This window comes from Oryctolagus cuniculus, chromosome 3 (genome assembly GCF_964237555.1).
Source record: "Oryctolagus cuniculus chromosome 3, mOryCun1.1, whole genome shotgun sequence".
NCBI lineage: Eukaryota > Metazoa > Chordata > Mammalia > Lagomorpha > Leporidae > Oryctolagus > Oryctolagus cuniculus.
The window spans coordinates 88,024,969-88,046,534 of NC_091434.1; the positions used below are offsets into that span (position 1 = coordinate 88,024,969).

Below are 21,566 nucleotides of genomic sequence, written 5' to 3' on the forward strand. Positions count from 1 at the left end.
GTTATAACTTTGCCAAACTGGGCAGCAAATCAAATTATATGGGCTAATAAAAGACTTTACAAATTCTAAGTTTAGGGTATGTAATTTAAACAACTTTTTTAAAAGCATACTTTAGCCATGATATTTCAGTTATTTCATGTAAGAGCTGCCTCTTCTATGATCGTAAGAGTTCGGCACTCTGGCACAGAGGGTAAAGCCTCCACATCCAACATAGGCATTGCATATCAGAGCTCCTGTTTGAGTCCCAGCTCCTCCACTTCGAGTCTAGCTCCCAGCTAATACGTCTAGGACAGCAGCAGATGAACCAAGTGCTTCAGCCCCTGCCACCAACATAGGAGACCTCAGTGAAGTCCCAGGTTCCTGAGTTCGGCCTGGACCAGCCCTAGCCATTGCAAACATTTGGGGAATGAAACTGAGACAGACATCTCTCTCTAGGTGATAGAAAGGTAGACATATTAGGTAGGTAGGTAGGTAGGTAGGTAGATAGATAATTTCCCTCTCTGTGTCACTCTGCCTTTCAAATATATAGAATAAATCTTTTTTTTAGAAAATAAGAACATTGAGAAGATACCAGATTTATCATGCATTCATTCTTCACCAAATGAACAATTAATTGAGTATCTATTCTGAGTCAGGTACTGTTTCAGGTGACAAAGATAGAAGTGCACAAAACTGAAAGAACATTCCATCTTAGCTCATTATCTTTAGCATAGTCCTTTAGTGATAATGAATTGCAGTAGCCAGAAAAATGCTCATTATTTTATTGGTGAGCTATTTGATAGTTTGATCTATTCCCTATTGAATCAACCAAAGTCTTTATGGAATTGAAAATCAGACCTTGCCTTCAAAGGACAGATAATATCTATTTTTTTTTTACTTTATTTCACATAGTCTTTCTACTTTTGATGGTGTAGGATTGATATACTGACATTCCATTAATATAATACTGAATTGTTTCCTCACCCATGGAACATGAAAACAAGAATAAGTTTTCTTAATCTTTCTATTCCCCTGCTTTAACACAAATCAGTGCTCAAATAATTTTTTTGAATGAGTAGTCTCAACTTACTTAATACTAAATGTTTGAGTCATTCATTTTTTCTATTTTATCAAGGTATAACTAACATACAAAAACGTGCATATTTAATGTTTGATAAACTTAGACTCAACCAGTTACTATATCATTTAAACTGATTCTAAAAACAGGAAATCTTTCTTACCTTTATCAGTTGAAAACTGAACAAGTCAAATGACTTAATACTCCACTTAGTTATTATCTAAATCAAATGGTTTTAATTAATGAATTTTATTATGTCTTTAAGATAAAAATGTCTTTCAATTGCTATGTTACATATGAAATTCACAGCAAGATATCCCTTTTTTATTATTTTCATTTTTTTATTCAGACAGCACCCAGACTTAAGTTGATGTTCAGTACACACTTCCTTTTCCAGAAACCTTCAGCACATTCCATGTTCCTAGAGAACAAGTTAAAATTCCTTTCCCTAGCACCCCAGTCCTTTATAACCTGTCTTTATCCTACTTTTTGACCAAAAATATAGGAAGCCTTTTTGCATCTGATTTTGCACCAATCAACTGATCTTCTTACATCCTTATTTGAGCAAAGACAATAGCATTCTCCTGGCACTTCATTTCTCCTGATAAGCACTCCCTCCAATTTTCACACGTACACATAATCACTATTACAAGCCCTCTCACGGTTTATTTGATCACTCTTACAGAAGACATCAATTTATATTTTGATTGTAATTATTTTTGTAAACATGGCTTTATTAGAATGTGAGATCTTGAATACAGATATTGTATTCTATTAAACTCTATACATGACATAGTATCTAGCCTAGTATTTTTATTGAATGAAGGTTGGTATCAATTATCCTTCTTAATTTGAAAAAAAAAATTTAACTAAATTTTTTCCATTTTTAACTATCCTGAGACTTCAGAAGCTTGGTCTTACAGGTCATTGCTGAGGAAAATTGCAGCCTAAGGTAATCTGTGTAGAGACTCAATGAAGGCAAAATATAGTATCTGAACCTGGCAGAGGACCTTTCCCTAAAGTTATATTATGTAAGACAGGATTTTTTCTTTACCCTAAGTCAGTGGCTAGTTCTATGTCCTCCATAAATTATTCATATAAATATTTTAAAAACAATACATAAGACATTAGATTATTTTGCCCTTTAAAGGAAGTTGGTAGTGGTTCAAGGAATGGATTAAAAATCTGGCAAGTCAAGCTTTGAGTCCTTTATTCCATCTTACTATATTTGGGCACCTTGAAGAATTTAATGAATTCTTTTAACTTTTATTTAATGAATATAAATTTCCAAAGTACAGCTTATGGATTACAATGGCTTCCCCCCAATAACTCCCTCCCACCCACAACCCTCCCCTTTCCCATTCCCTCCCCCCTTCCATTCACATCAAGATTCATTTTCATTTCTCTTTATATATAGAAGATCAGTTTAGCATACGTTAAGTAAAGATTTCAACAGTTTGCTCCCACACAGAAACATAAAGTGAAAAATACTGGTTGAGTATTAGTTATAGCATTAAATCTCAATGTACAGCACACTAAGGCCAAAGATCCTACATGAGGAGTAAGTGCACAGTGACTCCTGTGGTTGACTTAACAAATTGACACTCGTTTATGGCATCAGTAATCAACCTAGGCTCTTGTCATGAGCTGCCAAGGCTATGGAAGCCCCCTGAGTTCACTGACTCTGATCATTTTTAGACAAGGCCATGGTCAAAGTGGAAGTTCTCTCCTCCCTTCAGAGAAAGGTACCTCCTTCTTTGATGACCTGTTCTTTCCACTGGGATCTCACTCGCAGAGTTCTTTCATTTAGGTGTTGTTTTTTTTTTTTTTCTTTCCCAGAGTGTCTTGGCTTTCCATGCCTGAAATACTCTCATGGGCTTTTCAGCCGGATCCGCATGCCCTTAAGGGCTGATTCTAAGGCCAGAGTGCTGTTTAGCACATCTGCCATTCTATGAGTCTGCTATGTACCTCGCTTCCCATGTTGGATCGTTCTCTCCCTTTTTTATTCTATCTGTTAGTATTTGCAGACACTATTCTTGTTTATGTGATCCCTTTGGTTCTTAGTCCTATCATTATGATCAGTTGTGAACAGAAATTGATCACCGGGACTAGTGAGATGGCATTGCTACATGCCACCTTGATGGGATTGAATTTGAATCCCCTGGTATGTTTCTAACTCTACCGTTTGAGGTAAGTCAGCTTGAGCATGTCCCGAATTGCACATCTCTTCCCTCTCTTATTCCCACTCTTATATCTAACAGCAATCACTTTTCAGTTAAGTTTCAGCACTTAAGAAGAATTGTGTATTGATTACAGTATTCAACCAAAAGTATTAAGTAGAACAAATAAACAAAAAAAAAATACTAAGAGGGATAACATATCAAGTTGCTCATCAACAGTCAGGGCAAGGGCTGATCAAGTCACCGTTTCTCCTAGTGTTCATTGCACTTTAACAGGTTTCCTTTTTGGTGCTCAGTTAGTTGTCACCTATCAAGGAGAACAAGTGGTATTTGTCCCTTTGGGAATGGCTTATTTCACTCAGCATAATGTTTTCCAAATTCCTAACAGGGATCACTTTTCAGTTAAAATTTAAACACCTAAGAATAATTGTGTGTTAATTACAGAGTTCAACCAATGGTACTAGAACAAAAAAAAATACTAAAATGGATAAAGAATTTAATGAATCTTTTTATATCTCCATGTCTCATTTGTAAGTGGGTACATATCTTCAATGCTGCTTAGAAAATTAATGAAAAATAATGTACATAAAATTAGCATATTAAAGCTAACGATTGTCGATTTTATTTTAAACATAATAGCTATTATTTTAAAATTTTTATTTAATTTTATCTAAAAGGCATGATAGAGAAATAATGACAGAAGGTTAAAGGGAGAGAATCTTCTATCTGCTGGATCACTCTCCAAATGCCCTCAATATCCAGGGGTTGACCAAGCCAAAACTAGGAGGCAAGAATACTTCCAGGTCTCCCACATGGGTATCAGGGACCCAGTAACCTGAGCCAGCATCTGCAGCCTCCCAGGGTGTGCTTTAGCAGGGAGCTGAAATGAAAAGCAGAGCTGGGACACAAACCCAGGCAGTCTAATATGGGATGTGGGAGCCCCAGGTGTTTTCTTAACTGCTATGACAAATTTCTGCCCCTTTAATTAATTTTCTTTCCTGACATTGATATGTGTATTTTGCCTGGCAGAATAATCTAAGCTTATTATAGGCAAAAGTATAAAAGGTGAAAATAGAACCAGAGGTCAAAATTTTATAAGGCCTATTCATTTGTGAACACTATTTATAGAACTGATTGGGAAATATATGCCCTACTCGAAAAAATCTATATGCCCCAATTCTTGTAAGACTATTAATATTAGTGCCTGAAAACTCCAGGGATCATCATAATTTATACAGTGCAATTTCAATACTGGCAATGCATTTTAATCAATCATACCCATCTATTTATCCCTCAAAAAGCCATATATTTATAAAACACAGAAAATTTGCTGTTAGTTTCAATACATTCATCTACCTATCTTCAGTTTTCCCTCACACATAGGTATTTTTCCCTGAAGCACCTCAGATTAATCAAACAAAAATCAACAAACATTGGCTGTTAAACAGAGCAGGGCCATGAGGAGGAGATTGTTTAGAAAGCAAATGGCCAAGACAACTGTCCACTGTCAAAATTCCAAGAAAGCAAGGCCAACTATCTCCTGGATTTATGAGAGAAAAACAGTCAACCTCGTATAACCAAGGAAAACATGGAGGTATTGATGATTGGTCAGCAATTCCACTCATTTTCTTGATTTCCCTTACTTCCGAACAGCAGTGGGGTGTGCTAAGGGACACCAGAAAAAAGAGTGATTTTGTAGAATCTAAGAATTCCAGAAAAGGTGATAACTGCTTCATAAACGAATGCAGGCAGACAACTCCTGATGGATAGTAACCAGGGTGAGATTTACACTCTCTCCTGGCCAAGGAGATCTGCAGGGTCCTGGGTTTCCCTGAGAATAAAGGCAAAACAGTTCAAGTCCTCAGCAAATGCACCTTGGCTTTGCCATCCAAATAAAAGCAGTGCAAACAGGCATTCATTGATGACAGAATCTCTATTATTGAATTTTTAATAAAATAACCACATTTTGTTCTATTGGTTGTTAAAATGTAGGTGGGTCTCCTTAGCCTCATTCTGAGACAGGATAGAAACAAAAGTCACTAATTCAAGCCCTTCCCAACCTGACAGATATCCATCTCCTGACCTGACTCTGGAACCATCCACAGGTTCGCACCAATCAGGAGCAAAAGCACACAACACTAACTGCAAAAGACACCCTATTGCCCAATTCTGGACTTCTCCAGCTGGGCCCATGCCCATAACAGCCCAGTAGGACTGATGTATGACTTTCCAAGCAAGGCGGCACTGAGCAACACTGCCCTTTTGAACATGTGGTCTGCAAAGCAAACAACGATGCATGCACAGAGCACAATGATTGGTGCAAACTGGAATGCCATGTGTTAAGGTAGTGGAGCTGCACACCAAGGGGAGCAGCAACACCTCTCCCACCCAGTAAAAATGCCTGTTCAGCTCCCTTCTGAAAGCCAGTTCTGGAAACCTCTTTCTGTTGTGTTGTTTTCCTACTGCCCAAGCATAAGCCCCCAAAGTCCTTGTCTGAGTTGGCCTCTTGTCAATTTCCTTCTTTTTTAAAGATTTATTTATTTATTTGAAAGGGAGACACATCTTCCATCAACTGATTCACTCCCCAAATACCTTCAACAGCTAGAGCTGAGCCAAGTTGAAGCCAAGAGTCAGGAGCTCCATTCAGATTTCCCATTTATTGCAGGAGCCTAAATATTTGGGTCATCCTCTGCTGCCACACAGGCATATCAGCAGGAAGCTGTATTAGAAGTACATAACAGCTAAGCCTCAAACTAAATACTCCAATATTGGATATAGGTGCCCTAAGCAGTGGCTTACCCTGCTGAATCATAACATCTGCCTATCTCGTCAATTTCTATTGCAAGGGATTAAAAGAAACTTACGTGAGTATCAGCTTCTGCCTCAGTTTCCTAATGTGTATAATAATAATAATAATGCATACTTCACACTCTTTGGGTAAGAATTAACTAAGTAAACATTTGTAAATAATTTATTGTAAGAGTTGGCATTCAAAATTATTGTTGTAGTGCTATAAAATTATTAGCTCTTTTTTCTAAGTGAGGGGAATCTTTTGTATTTTGAAAGTAAATTTTATTTTATTCCTAAGAATGTGAAATATGTTTAAAATTCAGGATTAAGTTAAGAGTTGGTTTCCTTCCCTGCTAAGAAGAACAGAACATGTATGGAGTGACCAAAAGTAAGATACTAAAATTGTTCATTTTCCATAGTTTTATTGAACAAAAAGCCATAAATATATAACTCATGTGGGGACTAGCATGATTTTTTAAAACATGATTTATATTCATTTCATGTTACAGATGACAATTGAGACCCAAGGAGATTTATGCACTTGCCTGAGGACACAGCCATTAGTGAGGAGCCAGGACCAAGATCTACCTTGGCACAGCACTCCTGCAAACCTGCCACACAACCTCAAATTTCCCCAGAGTGACTGCAGGTGCACTAGCAGCATCATTGGCCTTTTAAAATATCTATTCTCTTCAAATATCTACTCCAGCACTTCCACTTTGTGAGTAGCATCACTTCGTATTGGAATCAGAAATATTTTTAGGGCATTTTAGTTCTAGGTGACACAAAAATATTTTCATGCTTTCCTAACAAGTACTTATGCTACCAAAAAGCATTTATTTATAAAGCACAGAAAGAAATAAGATTCAGTATCTATATATGTTATTTGAACGAGTCTACATGCTCCAATAAAGACCCTATAACCATCTACTTTTACAATTTCATTTAATAATTAATAAGTAAAATTAGTATACTGACTGAAGAACAAGGATTTTATTATATTCCATATACTCTATTTTTAAAAGAAATCAAGAATGCAACAATTTTTTTTAAATGTATATAAAAATAATTTTTAGCTTTGTTATTGACGGTTGAAAAATGTAGTCAATTGGTACAGAATAATTTCATTCAGTTGCTGAACAGGTGTTTCAAATTCAGCATGTCCAAAATAAACTCAATGTCCAGCTTCAAATGCTCTCCTCCTACATTCTACACTCTCTCAGGGAATTAAATGAAACAGCATCCTGCAAGAAATCTGAGATTTGTCCTTGAAACTTACATCTCCCACACCTGCCACAGCCAGTCACTCATCTAGTCTTTTACTCTCTGACACCTCACTGCCACCATTTGTCTAAGCAGGCATTGCTTCCTATACATAATACAAGGTTCTGCAACAGCCTCCTACCCAATACCCTGAAAAGCGTGGCTATTCTCCTATTTACTTATTTATGTATTTATTGACAGGCAGAGTTAGACAGTGAGAGAGAGAGACAGAGTGAAAGGTCTTCCCTCCATTAGTTCAACCCCTAAATGGCCGCTACGGCCAGCGCACTGTGCCGATCTGAAGCCAGGAGCCAGGTGCTTCCTCCTGGTCTCCCAGGCAGGTGCAGGGCCCAGGCACTTGGGCCATCCTCCACTGCACTCCCAGGCCACAGCAGAGAGCTGGACTGGAAGAGGAGGAACCAGGACAGAATCCAGCGCCCCAACCAGGACCAGAACCTGGGGTGCCGACGGCGCAGGGGGAGGATTAGCCTAGTGAGCCGCGGTGCCGGCCTATTCATTCTCTTCATTGTATCTGGTGATTTTTCTATAACACAAATGCGATGTCAGCTCTGCTCATCTAATCCATCCAGTGATTTCCTACTTTTTAATCTATTTGGTATGTTTTACACATACATTTAGTATTTGTTAATGTAATAGACACATCAAACCCAAATCCAAAAAAATCAAGGACTATGGTAATACCCTGTAGTCAGACAAAATGTTCATTCCTACCACATGCCCATCTGCCCCCGACTATGAATGCCAACATCCTGAATCCCATATTCATAATTAACCTCATTTTTATAAAGTGTTGCCTCTTACTTTGTATTCTTAAAATGTATAGATTTGAGGCCCAGCGTTGAGGCTCAATAGGTTAATCCTCTGCCTGCGGCGCCAGCACACTGGGTTCTAGTCCCGGTCAGGGCGCCGGATTCTGTCCCAGTTGCTCCTCTTCCAGTCCAGCTCTCTGCTGTGGCCCGGGAGTGCAGTGGAGGATGGCCCAAGTGCTTGGGCCCTGCACACAAATGGGAGACCAGGAGAAGCACCTGGCTTCTGGCTTCAGATCGGTGCAGCGTGCTGGCCGTAGTGACCATTTGGAGGGTGAACCAACGGAAAAGGAAGACCTTTCTCTCTCTCTCTCTCTCACTGTCCACTCTGCCTGTCAAAATAAATAAATAAATAAATAAAATGTATAGATTTGAAAATCATGTGTTTTTTAGCTTCTCAACTGGTATTACATTGCACATAATCTTAGGAACATAACTTTTATACTTACTATTGTAGTTTTCAATATTCATTCATGTTGATGAAAGTCTCTGTAGTTAATATATTTTAACTATTATACAATATTTCCTTATATTGACATATTAATGTTCATTCATCAACTTTTCCATTGATGAGCCTACACCTTATTTTAAGGCTTTGTTATTATGAATAGTTATGTAATAAACATACTTGTATATGTAGAAATAAACTTTGTATATATAGGAATAAATTATGTAGTGATGAATTCTCAGCGATATGAGAATGTTCAGAAAAACAATGCCAAAATGTTCTTTGAGGTTATTTCCAAAAAAAGTAGAGATACACTATTTCTAACAGAAAGCATCATCCTTTTTTAATTTCTACCAGTTGAACGGTTATAAATGAAATGTCATTGTCCTTGATATGCATTTCCTGGAATACAACTGATGATAATCATCTCTTCAGAAGTTTATTTTCCATGTCTGTTTCCTTTTTCATGAAATACCAACCCAACTCAAACCTTATGTTCATTTTCTGCTATTGGGTGATTTGACTTTTCTTATTAATACTAGGAAAATGACAAAACAAAACATACAATTAAATTATAAAAGATACTTGATAACTTGCCATTGTATACTTGAATATCTTCCAAAATTTGTAACTTACTGTTCACTTTCTTTAATGTGTATTTGAATAAGCCAATGTTGAAAAAAAGTCAAATTTAACCATATTTTCAATTTAACAATATTTTTAGTATTTTTAAGAATATTTCTTTATTCTAATGTATTATAGATATCTGATTTTTGTGTCAATTCTGTAGTCTTAATTGTTTGAAATACTAAGATCTGTTATCTGATTTGTGATATCCCCTCTGTAATCCTAGGTGTACTAGAATCATAATTCCAGGAAATTTCTAATATTTTCTTGTTTAACTAGTTACTTCCTAATACTTATTTTTTTAGGTGGACACATATTTAGAGAAAGGAACATAACACACACACATACACGCACTCACACACAGAGAAAGAGAGAGAGAGAAAGAGAGAGAGATTTAGAAAGAGAGAGATGTGTAGTTTGGACCAAAAGCTCCACTACAGGTGGTAACTCAGTTCTCTTATAACCCAAATTTCAGGGACCTCACTTATGTCCCCAGAACTTAGCACATAATAAGCATTATATAGGTAACTGATAAATAAATGAATGAATATATTTCAATAATTAATCCATAGTATATACTAATATCAAATATTTGGAAATTGTTTGAAATTTATAAATAAAAGGAATCTTAGAAACTACTCAATCCAAAACCTTTTTTTTTTTTTATTTAATAAATGTGAATTTACAAAGTGCAACTTTTGTATTGTTGTGCCCCCCCAACCTCCCTCCCTCCCGCGGCTCTCCCCTCCCCCACTCCTCTCCCATCCCACCCTTCTTCACGTTTCATCTTCAGTCACCTTCATATACTGAAGATCAACTTAGTATACACTGAGCAAGGATTTCAACAGGCTGCACTCACAAAACCACACAAGGTATAGGGTATTGTTTGACTAGTAGTGTTGTCTTTAAGTTTCATAGTAAAACACATTAAGGACAGAGATCCTACGTGGGGAGCCTGTACCCAGTGATTCCCATTGTTGATTTAACAATTGGCGTCTACGGCCATACCACCCTGAACGCGCCCGATCTCGTCTGATTTAACAATTGGCACTCTTATTTATGACGTCAGCAATCACCCAAGGCTCTTGCCATGAGCTGTCTAGGCTATGGAAGCCCCTTGAGTTCACCAACTCTGAACTTGTTTAGTCAAGGCCATATCACAGTGGAGGCTCCTTCCTCCCTTCAGAGAAAGGCACCTCCCTCCTTGATGGCCTGTTCCTTCTGCTGGGGTCTTGTTCACCAGGATCTTTCATCTAGGTTGTTTTTGCCACCGTGTCATGGCTTTCCATACCTGTGAGACTCTCATGGGCCTTTTAGCCAGATCCGAATGCCGCAAGGGTTGATTCTGAGGCCAGAGTGCTGTTTGGGGTATCTGCCATTCTATGAGTCTGCTGTGTGTCCTGCTTCCCCCACAGGATCATTCTCTCCCTTTTAATTCTGTCCTTCATCATTTGCTTACACTGGTCTTATTTGTGAAATCTCTTTGACACTTACCCTATCTTTTTGATCGGACAAAACCTTTGTTTTAATAATGGAGACACATAGGTCCAGAAGAACTTTTTTTTTTTTTAATCAGAAAACCTGTTTTAAGCAGATTCATAACAAAACAATTCAGTAAAGTGGACTCTACATAATGCCAGCTGCTTGTAGACAAAATATTTTAAATGTACAGTACCCATTCCTGAATCAATTAATATTCTGAAATTATGAATAACAGAACATGGAAGTAAAATCCCCAAGTAGAGTTTCTATTTCTTTCAAGACTAATAATATTTCTATACATCATTAATCAAGTACAATGGACTGAATTTTTGTGTCTCCCCTGAATTCATATGTTGAAATTCTAATCTCCAAGGTTTTAGGTTGGTTTTATTAGGTGAGGCCACTGAAGGAGATCAGGTCAAGGGGGTGGAGCTCTCATGAGTAGGATTAGCGTCCTGCCAAATAACGCCCCAGAGAGATCCCTCAGTTCTCTCCATGTGAGGTTAGTGTGAAGACAGCCTTTCATTAGGTACAGGTCCTCTCCAGATACCGCATTCCTAACACCTTAATCTCAGATGGACCAGCTTCTCAAACTTCAAAAAATGTTGTTTGTTGTTGTATATGAGGAACTAGTCGATAGTATTTTGTTATACATACTCAAAAACCAAGGGAAACCAGTCAAAATTAAGAGAAACAGAGCTTCCTTTTACAAGTATAAGGAAAAGTTGTTAATGATACCTTGCATCATGAAATTTTATACTTGAAGATTTAAGAGTGAGCATTCAGAACTTAAATCAGGAAAAATGGTACTTTTTGGTTGTTGCAGAAATGAATGTCAGAGTTTTGCTGAATCAGGTTATATTTTTTTTGACCAAGCTAGATGTCTCTATTCAACGAACGAAAAGTAATCATTCTAACTGATATGATCCATCAAAACACATTTTCACTTTTAGCCAAGCAGCAGCTCAACTGATTGTAGCAAAGAAGCAGAGAAGGCTGATTTATGCTGCAGTTTTAACTAAAGATCAGCAATCAGTCCTATTTCACTTACCAAAAACTAATGGACTCAAAAGTTCTCCTCTCTGAACACCTACAGTATAAAGGCATACAAAATGTCTCAGTCACTTCCAAAGTACAATTTTATCAACATTTGGTATTAGTCAAAAACTACAGCAAGAAATTTAGACCCATTTTGAAGGAAGAAGATACTCAGAATTTATCCAGCTGAGCAAAAGCATTTTTGCAGTCTGAAACAAATCAAAGTTAACCAAAATATTCTTTGAACAACAATTAATGTTTATAAATGTTCTTTAGTTTCCCTAAATGCCATACAGATAATTTCAACTAAATTCTATTTATTAGAACAATTGATCAATAAATAAACTCAAAAACACATGACATTAAATTTATTGTACATATAGAAATCCCAATTCGGCCGGCGCCGCGGCGCAATAAGCTAATCCTCCACCTAGCGGCGCCGGCACACTGGGTTCTAGTCCTGGTCGGGGTGCCGGATTCTGTCCCGGTTGCCCCTCTTCCAGGCCAGCTCTCTGCTGTGGCCCGGGAAGGCAGTGGAGGATGGCCCAAGTCCTTGGGCCCTGCACCCCATGGGAGACCAGGAGAAGCACCTGGCTCCTGGCTTCGGATCAGCGCGGTGCGCCGGACGCAGCGCACCAGCCGTGGCGGCCATTGGAGGGTGAACCAACGGCAAAAGGAAGACCTTTCTCTCTGTCTCTCTCTCTCACTATCCACTCTGCCTGTCCAAAAAAAAAAAAAAAAAAAAAAAAAAAAAAAAAAAATCCCAATTCAATAGTTTATATAAATTTCTCTGAAAAAAAAGTACAAAAATTTCAACTGGGATTCAAAGTTTAACTTTTGTCACATTTACACAGAAAACTTCCATTAGGCAGAGAATTCATGTTCATTCTCTGAGAACAAAATTATTTGCAAATATCTTTTAGTACTTTAGAAGCATCAGCTTACTCTGGATAATTCAAATATATAAATATAATTATATATTATGAAGTCAACCAGAAGAACATAGACAAAACTGTTTGACATCACTTTGCAAGAAATGAATTTCTATCCCTGTACTGAATAAAAAAACAATTATAGAAAGTGTTTTTTTTTAGAATTCACTATCTAATCACTGAAATTTTCCCAAGAATAAAACACTGAGTTAAAATAATTTTATAATATATGTTACAGTAACTTTTGCACTTAGCATAGAACAAACAATCTAGTGGCCCAGAAACTGACTCTGGCTATTAACATGTGTTTTGTTTTAAAAATTATCTTTACTGTACATTGTTTTACTGTTTTGGAAGTCTTTAGGGGTACCATGGGCAGTTGCAGTTTGGAAATCCCTAGCTGTTTTGAATATTTTTTTCCGTTTTATGTCACACGCTTGGTCTTTAAAGACTTTTTAGCTTTTGAGAGTCTATATTTAAATTCTTGTCAAATTTGATCACTAAATTGATCTTTTCTTACAGTCAAAGAGCAGTATAATTATTAGGTTGGATGATATCTTAGAGGTTATCTCAGTCTCTTCATTTCTTGCAATGGCCAAGAGAGGTGCATTAGCCTCCCCATGGACAAATGAGCATTAACAGTTCTGCAGCGAAGCTCTAAGTCAATGAAAACAGCTATTCCTATTCTGGAGTTGCAAATTTCACCAAAAGTCAGTGCCTTCTCTTCTCCATAAAAGCAATATCTGCTCCAAAATCACTTACCCCTCAGTGCAGGCAGCAGGGATCTCTCCTTCTTGTCATCACATTTGTTACATTCACTGAAGTACAGCAGTAAGAAGACATCAACAAGAACCCACATCAGTGAAGTGGCTAGAACCACCTTGCAGTAAACAAATCTCCTCATGTCGTTTCTTGATTTCTAGTCAACGCACAGGTTGAAGACAAACACCACTGTGCTAACACTAAGCCACACAGGTGAATTCCAGGTTAAAAGCAGGATGCATTCCACTGTATTAAGAGAGAGAGAGAGAAAGTTCATTATTGTATAGAGGACATATAAATGAAATATGTGACATATATAATGTTCTTAAATATATCAGCATTCAGGCATTTAAATATAAAAATAAATCCAAAAAAATGAAAGTTTTGCAGCCTATCAGTTGGCTAAAATTCTAACATGTAATACTAGATCTGCCCACTCTGCATAGCCCTGGATTTCCTCTAGTTTTATTATATTTACTATAAATTCCTTTTATAATATTTTAAGTACCACTAGGTTGACAAATAGTACAGTTCTGAATTTACCCTGATTTAGTTCTTCTGATGAACCAGTATTACAGAAATAAAAATTACTCTGGAATTACATCTGGGATATAGTACCATATCTGAGAGCTAGCCCTTACAGACAGGTCTGTGTCACATTCACTTCCTAGGTAAAGAAACAATACAAGTCTCCGTTTTCTCATCTATGAAATGAAGATAACAATGTTAGACCTAAAGATTTGCTATTTTCTGAATGATCAGGCTTGTAAAACATTTTGCAAAACAGTCATTAATATTAAGATATAAAACAGAAAAAAGATTCTCCAATTCTCAGATTACAGAAAATTAATTATAGAAAATTAATCAACATATATTTAGCATTAAAATTCCATCTGGCCTGGATAGGAAGTACCCACCACAGATGTATATTGTGGAACAGATAGCATGATCCAAATCATTTATCATAGAAAAACAACCTATTAATATAAAATGACTTTAAAAACCAGATTAAGAATTCTAAGGGGTTTAATAATAGAGAGATGTAATTATTGAGATAAAGTATTGTATCAAATTAATACCACACATATATTTGCTTTATTTATACTACATTGAGCAATAACTACTTAACAAGATTCAATATATAAAGTAAATAAATCAGACCAGAAATAATCTTATCTTATTTGCTACATTTGATAGAATAGCAACAGATGCATAAATTGTGAATAACATAAATGAAAAAAATTTACAACTATATTTGGAATAAACAGTATTAAATACAAAGATACTTGAAATATTTCATTAAGATTTGTCTCAAAATAAAAACATCAAAGTGCAATTTGCTGAGACAGAGTTCTTTAAATTAATGGCAGCTGACATATCACAAAGGAACAGAAATTCTTCTGCTTGTTACAATCAGTACAAACCATAAACAAATTTCAATATCACATAAAGTGGTATTTATTAAGCATTATAACAAAGAGTATATGTATGTATATATACATATGATTTCATGTGTGTGAATATATATGCAGATATATATCCATATATATGTTTTTATATATATATATATATATTTACTTACAAAAGGAGAATTACATCATGTGCAAATCCAAAGATTACATCACCTTAGGGTTTGTTATTTTCTTTCAAAAAAAAGTGACATGCTAATGATCTAGTATGTTTCACTTGAAATCTACTTTTCAATAAAACTAATAGTTAAATATTAAAACTCAGTCTGTAACTCCGGTAACAAGGATTCTCCCATGGGCATTTTTGGTTAACATGTACATGCTTTTCTAAATCTGAGGTATGAAAAAATACAAGCTATAAAATTTTATTCCTTTCTTTGGTCTCAGATGGAACAGGTCTCTTTAGTATTGGAGAAAAAAATATTTGATCAAAAAATTCATACAACACCAACAGTTACCAAATCCCATCTCCAGATTCAGGAGGAACGCTTTATCATAAATTATCCAGGAAGACATAACAGCACCAACTTACTCTACCATCAAAAGACAAGAAGCTTTAGGTAGACAGCTTGTCCATGCTTCATTTTCCTTATTTACAACATATTCACCTCATGAAATAATGGGAGATATATGCACAGTAAAGAGCATGAACAATTTTAAATGAAATTCATGAAGACTGTGAGGAGCAACTCGGACTAGACTAGTTACTGGAATTAAGACTTATTCTATGCATCTGCTCTCCCACAATATGGCACTGGGAGAGGAGGAAACAGCTTCTACGCAGCTGCCTCCAGTTCAACCAATAAGCAGCAGGACCTGCTCCTGATTGGAGGAGAGCAGCGTACTCGGCGTGTGGGTAGCAGAGTTGGGATTGGTGGAAGAGGACTATAAAGGAGGAGAGAGACAACATGCACCAGGAACATCTAAGAGGAACATCTATCTGAAGGAACACCTGTGCAGCCCCCGAGAGAGCCAGCCGGTGGTGTGCCACTCCCCCGCGGAAGTGGGGAAAGTGGCAGGGGGAACCGCCCTTCCACGGAGGTGGAAGGGTCGGTAGCCAACCCGGGAAGAACCAGCAGCTAACCCAGGAAGGGCCGAGCAGACATAAGAACAGTGCAGGGTCCTGTGTCGTTCCTCCGCGAAGAGGGGGAGCGACATAATGGTGCCATGACTCAGATAGGAAGCCTAGGAGGGAAGAAGCGGGAAGAAGTGGGAAAATACCGGAGAGAGAGATTAGGGAAGAGCCTAGGGAAAAGCCAGACGGAAGAAGTGCCGGAAGAAGTTAGGATTGAAAGCGAAATTGAAAGCTGGAGGAAACATAGACTCGGATGCGGACTATGGCGGGGAAGTTAGGAGAAATCTATGGTTGAAAGCAAAAGTGAAACCTAGGAGAAACTTAGACTCGGATACGGACTGTGGGGAGAAGCCAGGAGAAATGAGAGGGGAATATTGTTGGAAGAAAAGTTAGGAAACATACCGGGTAGAGAAAAATGTTAGGGAGGATGAAGCCGCGGGGGCAGACCGAGGCGGAGACGTAAGCTAAGGTTGGAATTCGTCAAGTCAGCCCAGGGAGCAAAAGGCGAAAAGCTAAAACCAGAGGCGGAGACGCGTAAGCTAGGTTGGAATCCATCAGATTAGCCCGGGGAGCAAAAGACGGGAAGCCAAACCGAAGCGGAGACGTGAGCTAGGTTGAATTCACCAGGTTAGCCCGTGGAACTTAGACTGAATACCAGTGGCGGAAACGTGAGCTAGGCTGTGTGACTCACGGAAGCCGCCGCGCGCAGAGAGCGCGCGGGGCACGAACGGGGATAGCGCACGAGGCGCGAGTAGAGAGAGAACGCGGAGCTGGTGCGAAGGCCGTGGTGTGGGCGCGAAGGGCGCACGAAGCCGGGAAGCCGCGCAGAGCCGGGCGGGCGCCGGGAAGCCGCGCAGATGAGAGAAGCACAGGCTGAAGCAGCGCAGAGCTGGGAAGTCGCCGCAGGGCGAGGCGCTGAGAAGCAGCCTCGGGGCAGGTGCCAGGAAGCCACCAGGATAAGAGAAACAGAAGTTTAGAAGTAAAATGAGAGAAATAGGAATGCTGGCAGATAGAAGTAAAATAGGAGAGATAGGAATGCCCGGAGATAGAGAAATAGAGAAAAATAAGGCCTCCCCACAACATGGCAATGAGAGCTTGGATTCGGTCTGCCTGATTAGGGAGGTGGTGAGCACCTGCGGGCGGCTAGCAGCTTATGCGCCGCAGGTCACCGAAGACAGGCACGAATTAACATCAATAAGTCTCCCCACAATATGGCAATGAGAAGGCTCAGATTTGGTTTGCCTGATTGGTAGGGCTTGTAAGCACCTGCAGGCAGTTCTAGCAGAGCATGCACTGCAGGGCACCGAACACAGGCACGCATCAGCGCCTAAAAACCTCCTCACAACATGGTGAAGAGAGGACCCAGATTCGGTTTGCCTGATTGGTAGGGCTTGTAAGCACCTGTGGGCAACTCTAGCAAGCAGAGCAGAGTGTGTGCTGTGGGGCACCAAAGACAGGCGCATATCAATGCCAAAAATAAAAAGAAAGGGGGAACTGTGGGGAGCAACTCGGACTAGACTAGTTACTGGAATTAAGACTTATTCTATGCATCTGCTCTCCCACAATATGGCGCTGGGAGAGGAGGAAACAGCTTCTACGCAGCTGTCTCCAGTTCAACCAATAAGCAGCAGGACCTGCTCCTGATTGGAGGAGAGCAGCGTACTCGGCGTGTGGGTAGCAGAGTTGGGATTGGTGGAAGAGGACTATAAAGGAGGAGAGAGACAACATGCACCAGGAACATCTAAGAGGAACATCTATCTGAAGGAACACCTGTGCAGCCCCCGAGAGAGCCGGCCGGTGGTGTGCCGCTCCCCCGCGGAAGTGGGGAAAGTAGCAGGGGGAACCTCCATTCCATGGAGGTGGAAGGGTCAGTAGCCAACCCGGGAAGAACCAGCAGCTAACCAGGGAAGGGCCGAGCAGACAAAAGAACAGCGCAGGGACCTGTGTCGTTCCTCCACGAAGAGGGGGAGCGACAGAAGACTATTATAATAAATAATCAACACTTAATTTTGAATATTAAAATGTGTAAGATAATCATTTCCTAATAGGAGTCTAACAATTGAGGTTATTAAACTTTTTGTTTTTATTTATTTATATAAGGTGAACAAATTTCATTTACACAAATTTAAAAACATAATGACACTTCCCTCCCTACCCTCCCTCCTGCCCATGTTCCCACCTTCCTTCCTCCTTCTTTATTTTTCTTTTACTTTTTACACTGACGTACTTTCAATTTATTTTATAATCACAAAATTAACCCTCCAAACTTTAATTACAATAGAAACTCAAAATCACATCTCATTGTCATTTTAATGATTATTTAAATTATTTCTTCATAGTCTTCTAGATCTATGTACCAAGACATTAAACACTGAAAGAAACCTCTTTACTTTTTTTAGAAGATAGATTTATTTATTTATTTATTTGAAAGGCAGAACTATGGAGGGAGATTGAAAGATCTTCCATCTACTGATTCACTCCCCAAATGGTTGGAAGAGTCAATGCTGGGCCAGGACGAAGCCAGGAACCAGGAACTTTATCCAGGTCATATACATAGGGGGCAGGGGCCTTTGTATTTGGGCCATCATCCATTTGCAAGAAGCTGGAAAGGAAACAGAATAGCCAGGTTTCCAAACCTGCATCCTGATACCCCATGTGGTAGCTTAACTGGCCATGTCACAACAATGGCCCCTCTATCTTTCATGTGACTCAACTAAGTTTCTGTTTAAATTTCTATTTTGTTAACTTCTGAGTCTTCTATGGTTTGGATATGGTTTCCATGTGTCCCTCATGCCTTCCCGTGCTAGAAGTATGCTCCTTAGGTGGTGATGTTAGGAGGTGGTGTGGACTTTGGGTGGGGCCTAGTGGGAGGTTCCTATGTCAACTGGAGAATTTGACAGCAACTGTGGAACCTCAATCTTTGGCTTCTTATTTCTTTCTTTTTTTTATTTAACTTTATTTTTTTAAACTTTTATTTAATGAATATAAATTTCCAAAGTACAGCTTATGGATTACAATGGCTTCCCCCCCATAACGTCCCTCCCACCTGCAACCCTCCCCTTTCCCACTGCCTCTCCCCTTCCATTCACATCAAGATTCATTTTCATTTCTCTTTATATACAGAAGATCAGTTTAGCATACAATAAGTAAAGATTTCAGCAGTTTGCTCCCACACAGAAATATAAAGTGAAAAATACTGTTTGAGTACTAGTTATAGCATTAAATCTCAATGTACAGCACACTAAGAACAAAGATCCTACATGAGGAGTAAGTGCACAGTGACTCCTGTTGTTGACTTAACAAATTGACACTCTTGTTTATGGCATCAGTAATCAACCTAAGCTCTTGTCATGAGCTGCCAAGGCTATGGAAGCCCCCTGAGTTCACTGACTCTGATAATTTTTTTTTTTTTTTTGGCTTCTTATTTCAAGATGCACCTTGTTCAAACATGGGCTCCTTCTATCTGCCATGAGGTCCTCACTAGAGCTGAACCAACACCAGTGCCATGCCTTTGAACTACAGATTTGTGAGATAAATAAACCTGTCATGGATATTACAGTAAAAAAAAATAGACTAATTCACAGTGTTCAATTAAATATTTAAAATGTTTAATGATTACTGTACCATGAAGACAGTCTAAGTTTTATCATTTACCAAAATCAATCCCATGCACTTAAAATAATAATCTTTTATATTGTGTTCCAATACATGTCTCACGAGCACAAAACTGAAGAGAAAGATAGTACAGTATACCAACAGTATATGCAACATAAGCACAGTTGGTCGCCCAGGTTTATTTAAGAGAATTGGCATCTGTATTATGTTTTTATTTCAATAAGCTCCTACTTGTTTTGCAAATACTGTTTTGTTTCTTAAGCAGCCAGGAAATCCAAGTTCTGCAATATCCTTGGCTTGCCAAGCAAGTGTGGAGCATGATCAACTTGCATAAACTACAGGCTCTTGAATTGGCTAATGCAATTCCTTTTCTAATTGTTTCAAAAATCTTTTCCGCACAGATAGTTCCTTCTTTAAAACTGTTTCTCTAGGTAAGAAAATATCAAGAGATAGAAAACTATCAAGTGCTGCCTGGCTAATAAGATTGCCCTTCACTCTCTCTTGTTCAGCACATAATGGTGCCACGCAACTACTTTATGATATAGGATATTTTTTCTTGAAAATCTGTACCATTTTCCAATTTTTATTAATACTAGGGTACATAGATACAAATAAAATCTAGAAAAAGTATTGGGTTTTGTTAATTATATTAAAGTAGATAATTCTTTTTTTTTTTTTTTTTTTTTTTGACAGGCAGAGTGGACAGTGAGAGAGAGAGACAGAGAGAGAAAGGTCTTCCTTTGCCGCTGGTTCACCCTCCAATGGCCGCCGCTGCAGCCGGCGCACCGCGCTGATCCTGGCAGGAGCCAGGAGCCAGGTGCTTTTCCTGGTCTCCCATGGGGTGCAGGGCCCAAGCACCTGGGCCATCCTCCACTGCACTCCCTGGCCATAGCAGAGAGCTGGCCTGGAAGAGGGGCAACCGGGACAGAATCCGGTGCCCTGACCGGGACTAGAACCCGGTGTGCCGGCGCCGCAAGGTGGAGGATTAGCCTATTGAGCCACGGCGCCGGCTCTAAAGTAGATAATTCTTTGGGGGTTTTATTTTGCTTGGTTATTCCTGTTGTTTTAATTAGGAGATTATTATTTACCAGGGAGTCTAGTTTAGCTGCTATTAGACATTTTTATCTATAATTGTATATTTTCTTTAGTAGAAAATCATATATTGCTTAGTAGAAAATTGCAGAATGGATGCAAATTCATTCAGTTTTATAAGGCTGTCCTTGAGGTTGCCAAAGGATCCTGGAACATAGTGTAAGTCTGCTAGTAGCACATCCAGAAGTTCCTCGCACCAAACACACTTTGAATATTTTAAGCAATAAAATGAGCTGATAATCAGACACATTAGAAAAGTTTCATTTATACACTCATAAATAGTGAATAGGCACTGTAAAAAAAAAAAAAAAATCCTGAATCAGTGCCAATCTCATTGATAGGAAGAGTGATGTTTACATGGATGAAAACCAAAAATTAAGGGGCCCGCGCTATGGCTCACTAGGTTAATCCTACGCCTGTGGTGCCAGCATCCCATATGGGCGTCGGGTTCTAGTCCTGGTTGATCCTCTTCCAGTCCAGCTCTCTGCTGTGGCCTGGGAAGGCAGTGGAAGATGGCCTAAGTGCTTGGGCCCTGCACCCGCATGGGAGACCAGGAGGAAGCTCCTGGCTCCTGGCTTCGGATTGGCCTAGCTCCAGCCTTAGCGGCCATTTTGGGGGTGAACCAATGGAAGGAAGACCTTTCTCTCTCTCACTGTCTAACTCTATCTGTCAAATAAAAAAAAATTAAGGTAGACCTAGGAATTCACTTGTAGCCTAAACCAAAGAATTTACCATAGAAACCACAGTGTACCAAATACATACCAAGAAATAAGTTGAAGAAGATATGGTAAATAAATGCCATTTGTGGAAAGGGTGAAACATAAATATATAGAGATAGTCATATTTGCATTTTATTGAATTTAAATTTGGGAAAGGTTGAATATTCATAACATAAAATTCAACTGTTAG

At 38.7% G+C, this 21,566-nt stretch overlaps 1 protein-coding gene across 6 annotated transcripts in view; it reads right to left on the reverse strand.

The window, feature by feature from the left end:
* GALNT13 (polypeptide N-acetylgalactosaminyltransferase 13) overlaps window positions 1-21,566 on the reverse strand; it is a 540,250-nt gene that overhangs the window by 457,279 nt on the left and 61,405 nt on the right. For all 6 annotated transcript variants that reach the window (XM_008258589.4, XM_070070869.1, XM_070070868.1 and 3 more), the window contains one exon: window positions 13,407-13,652. In XM_008258589.4, the coding sequence (XP_008256811.1) occupies window positions 13,407-13,548 (142 nt within the window). In that variant the 5' untranslated portion in view covers window positions 13,549-13,652. The remainder of the gene's footprint in view (window positions 1-13,406; window positions 13,653-21,566) is intronic.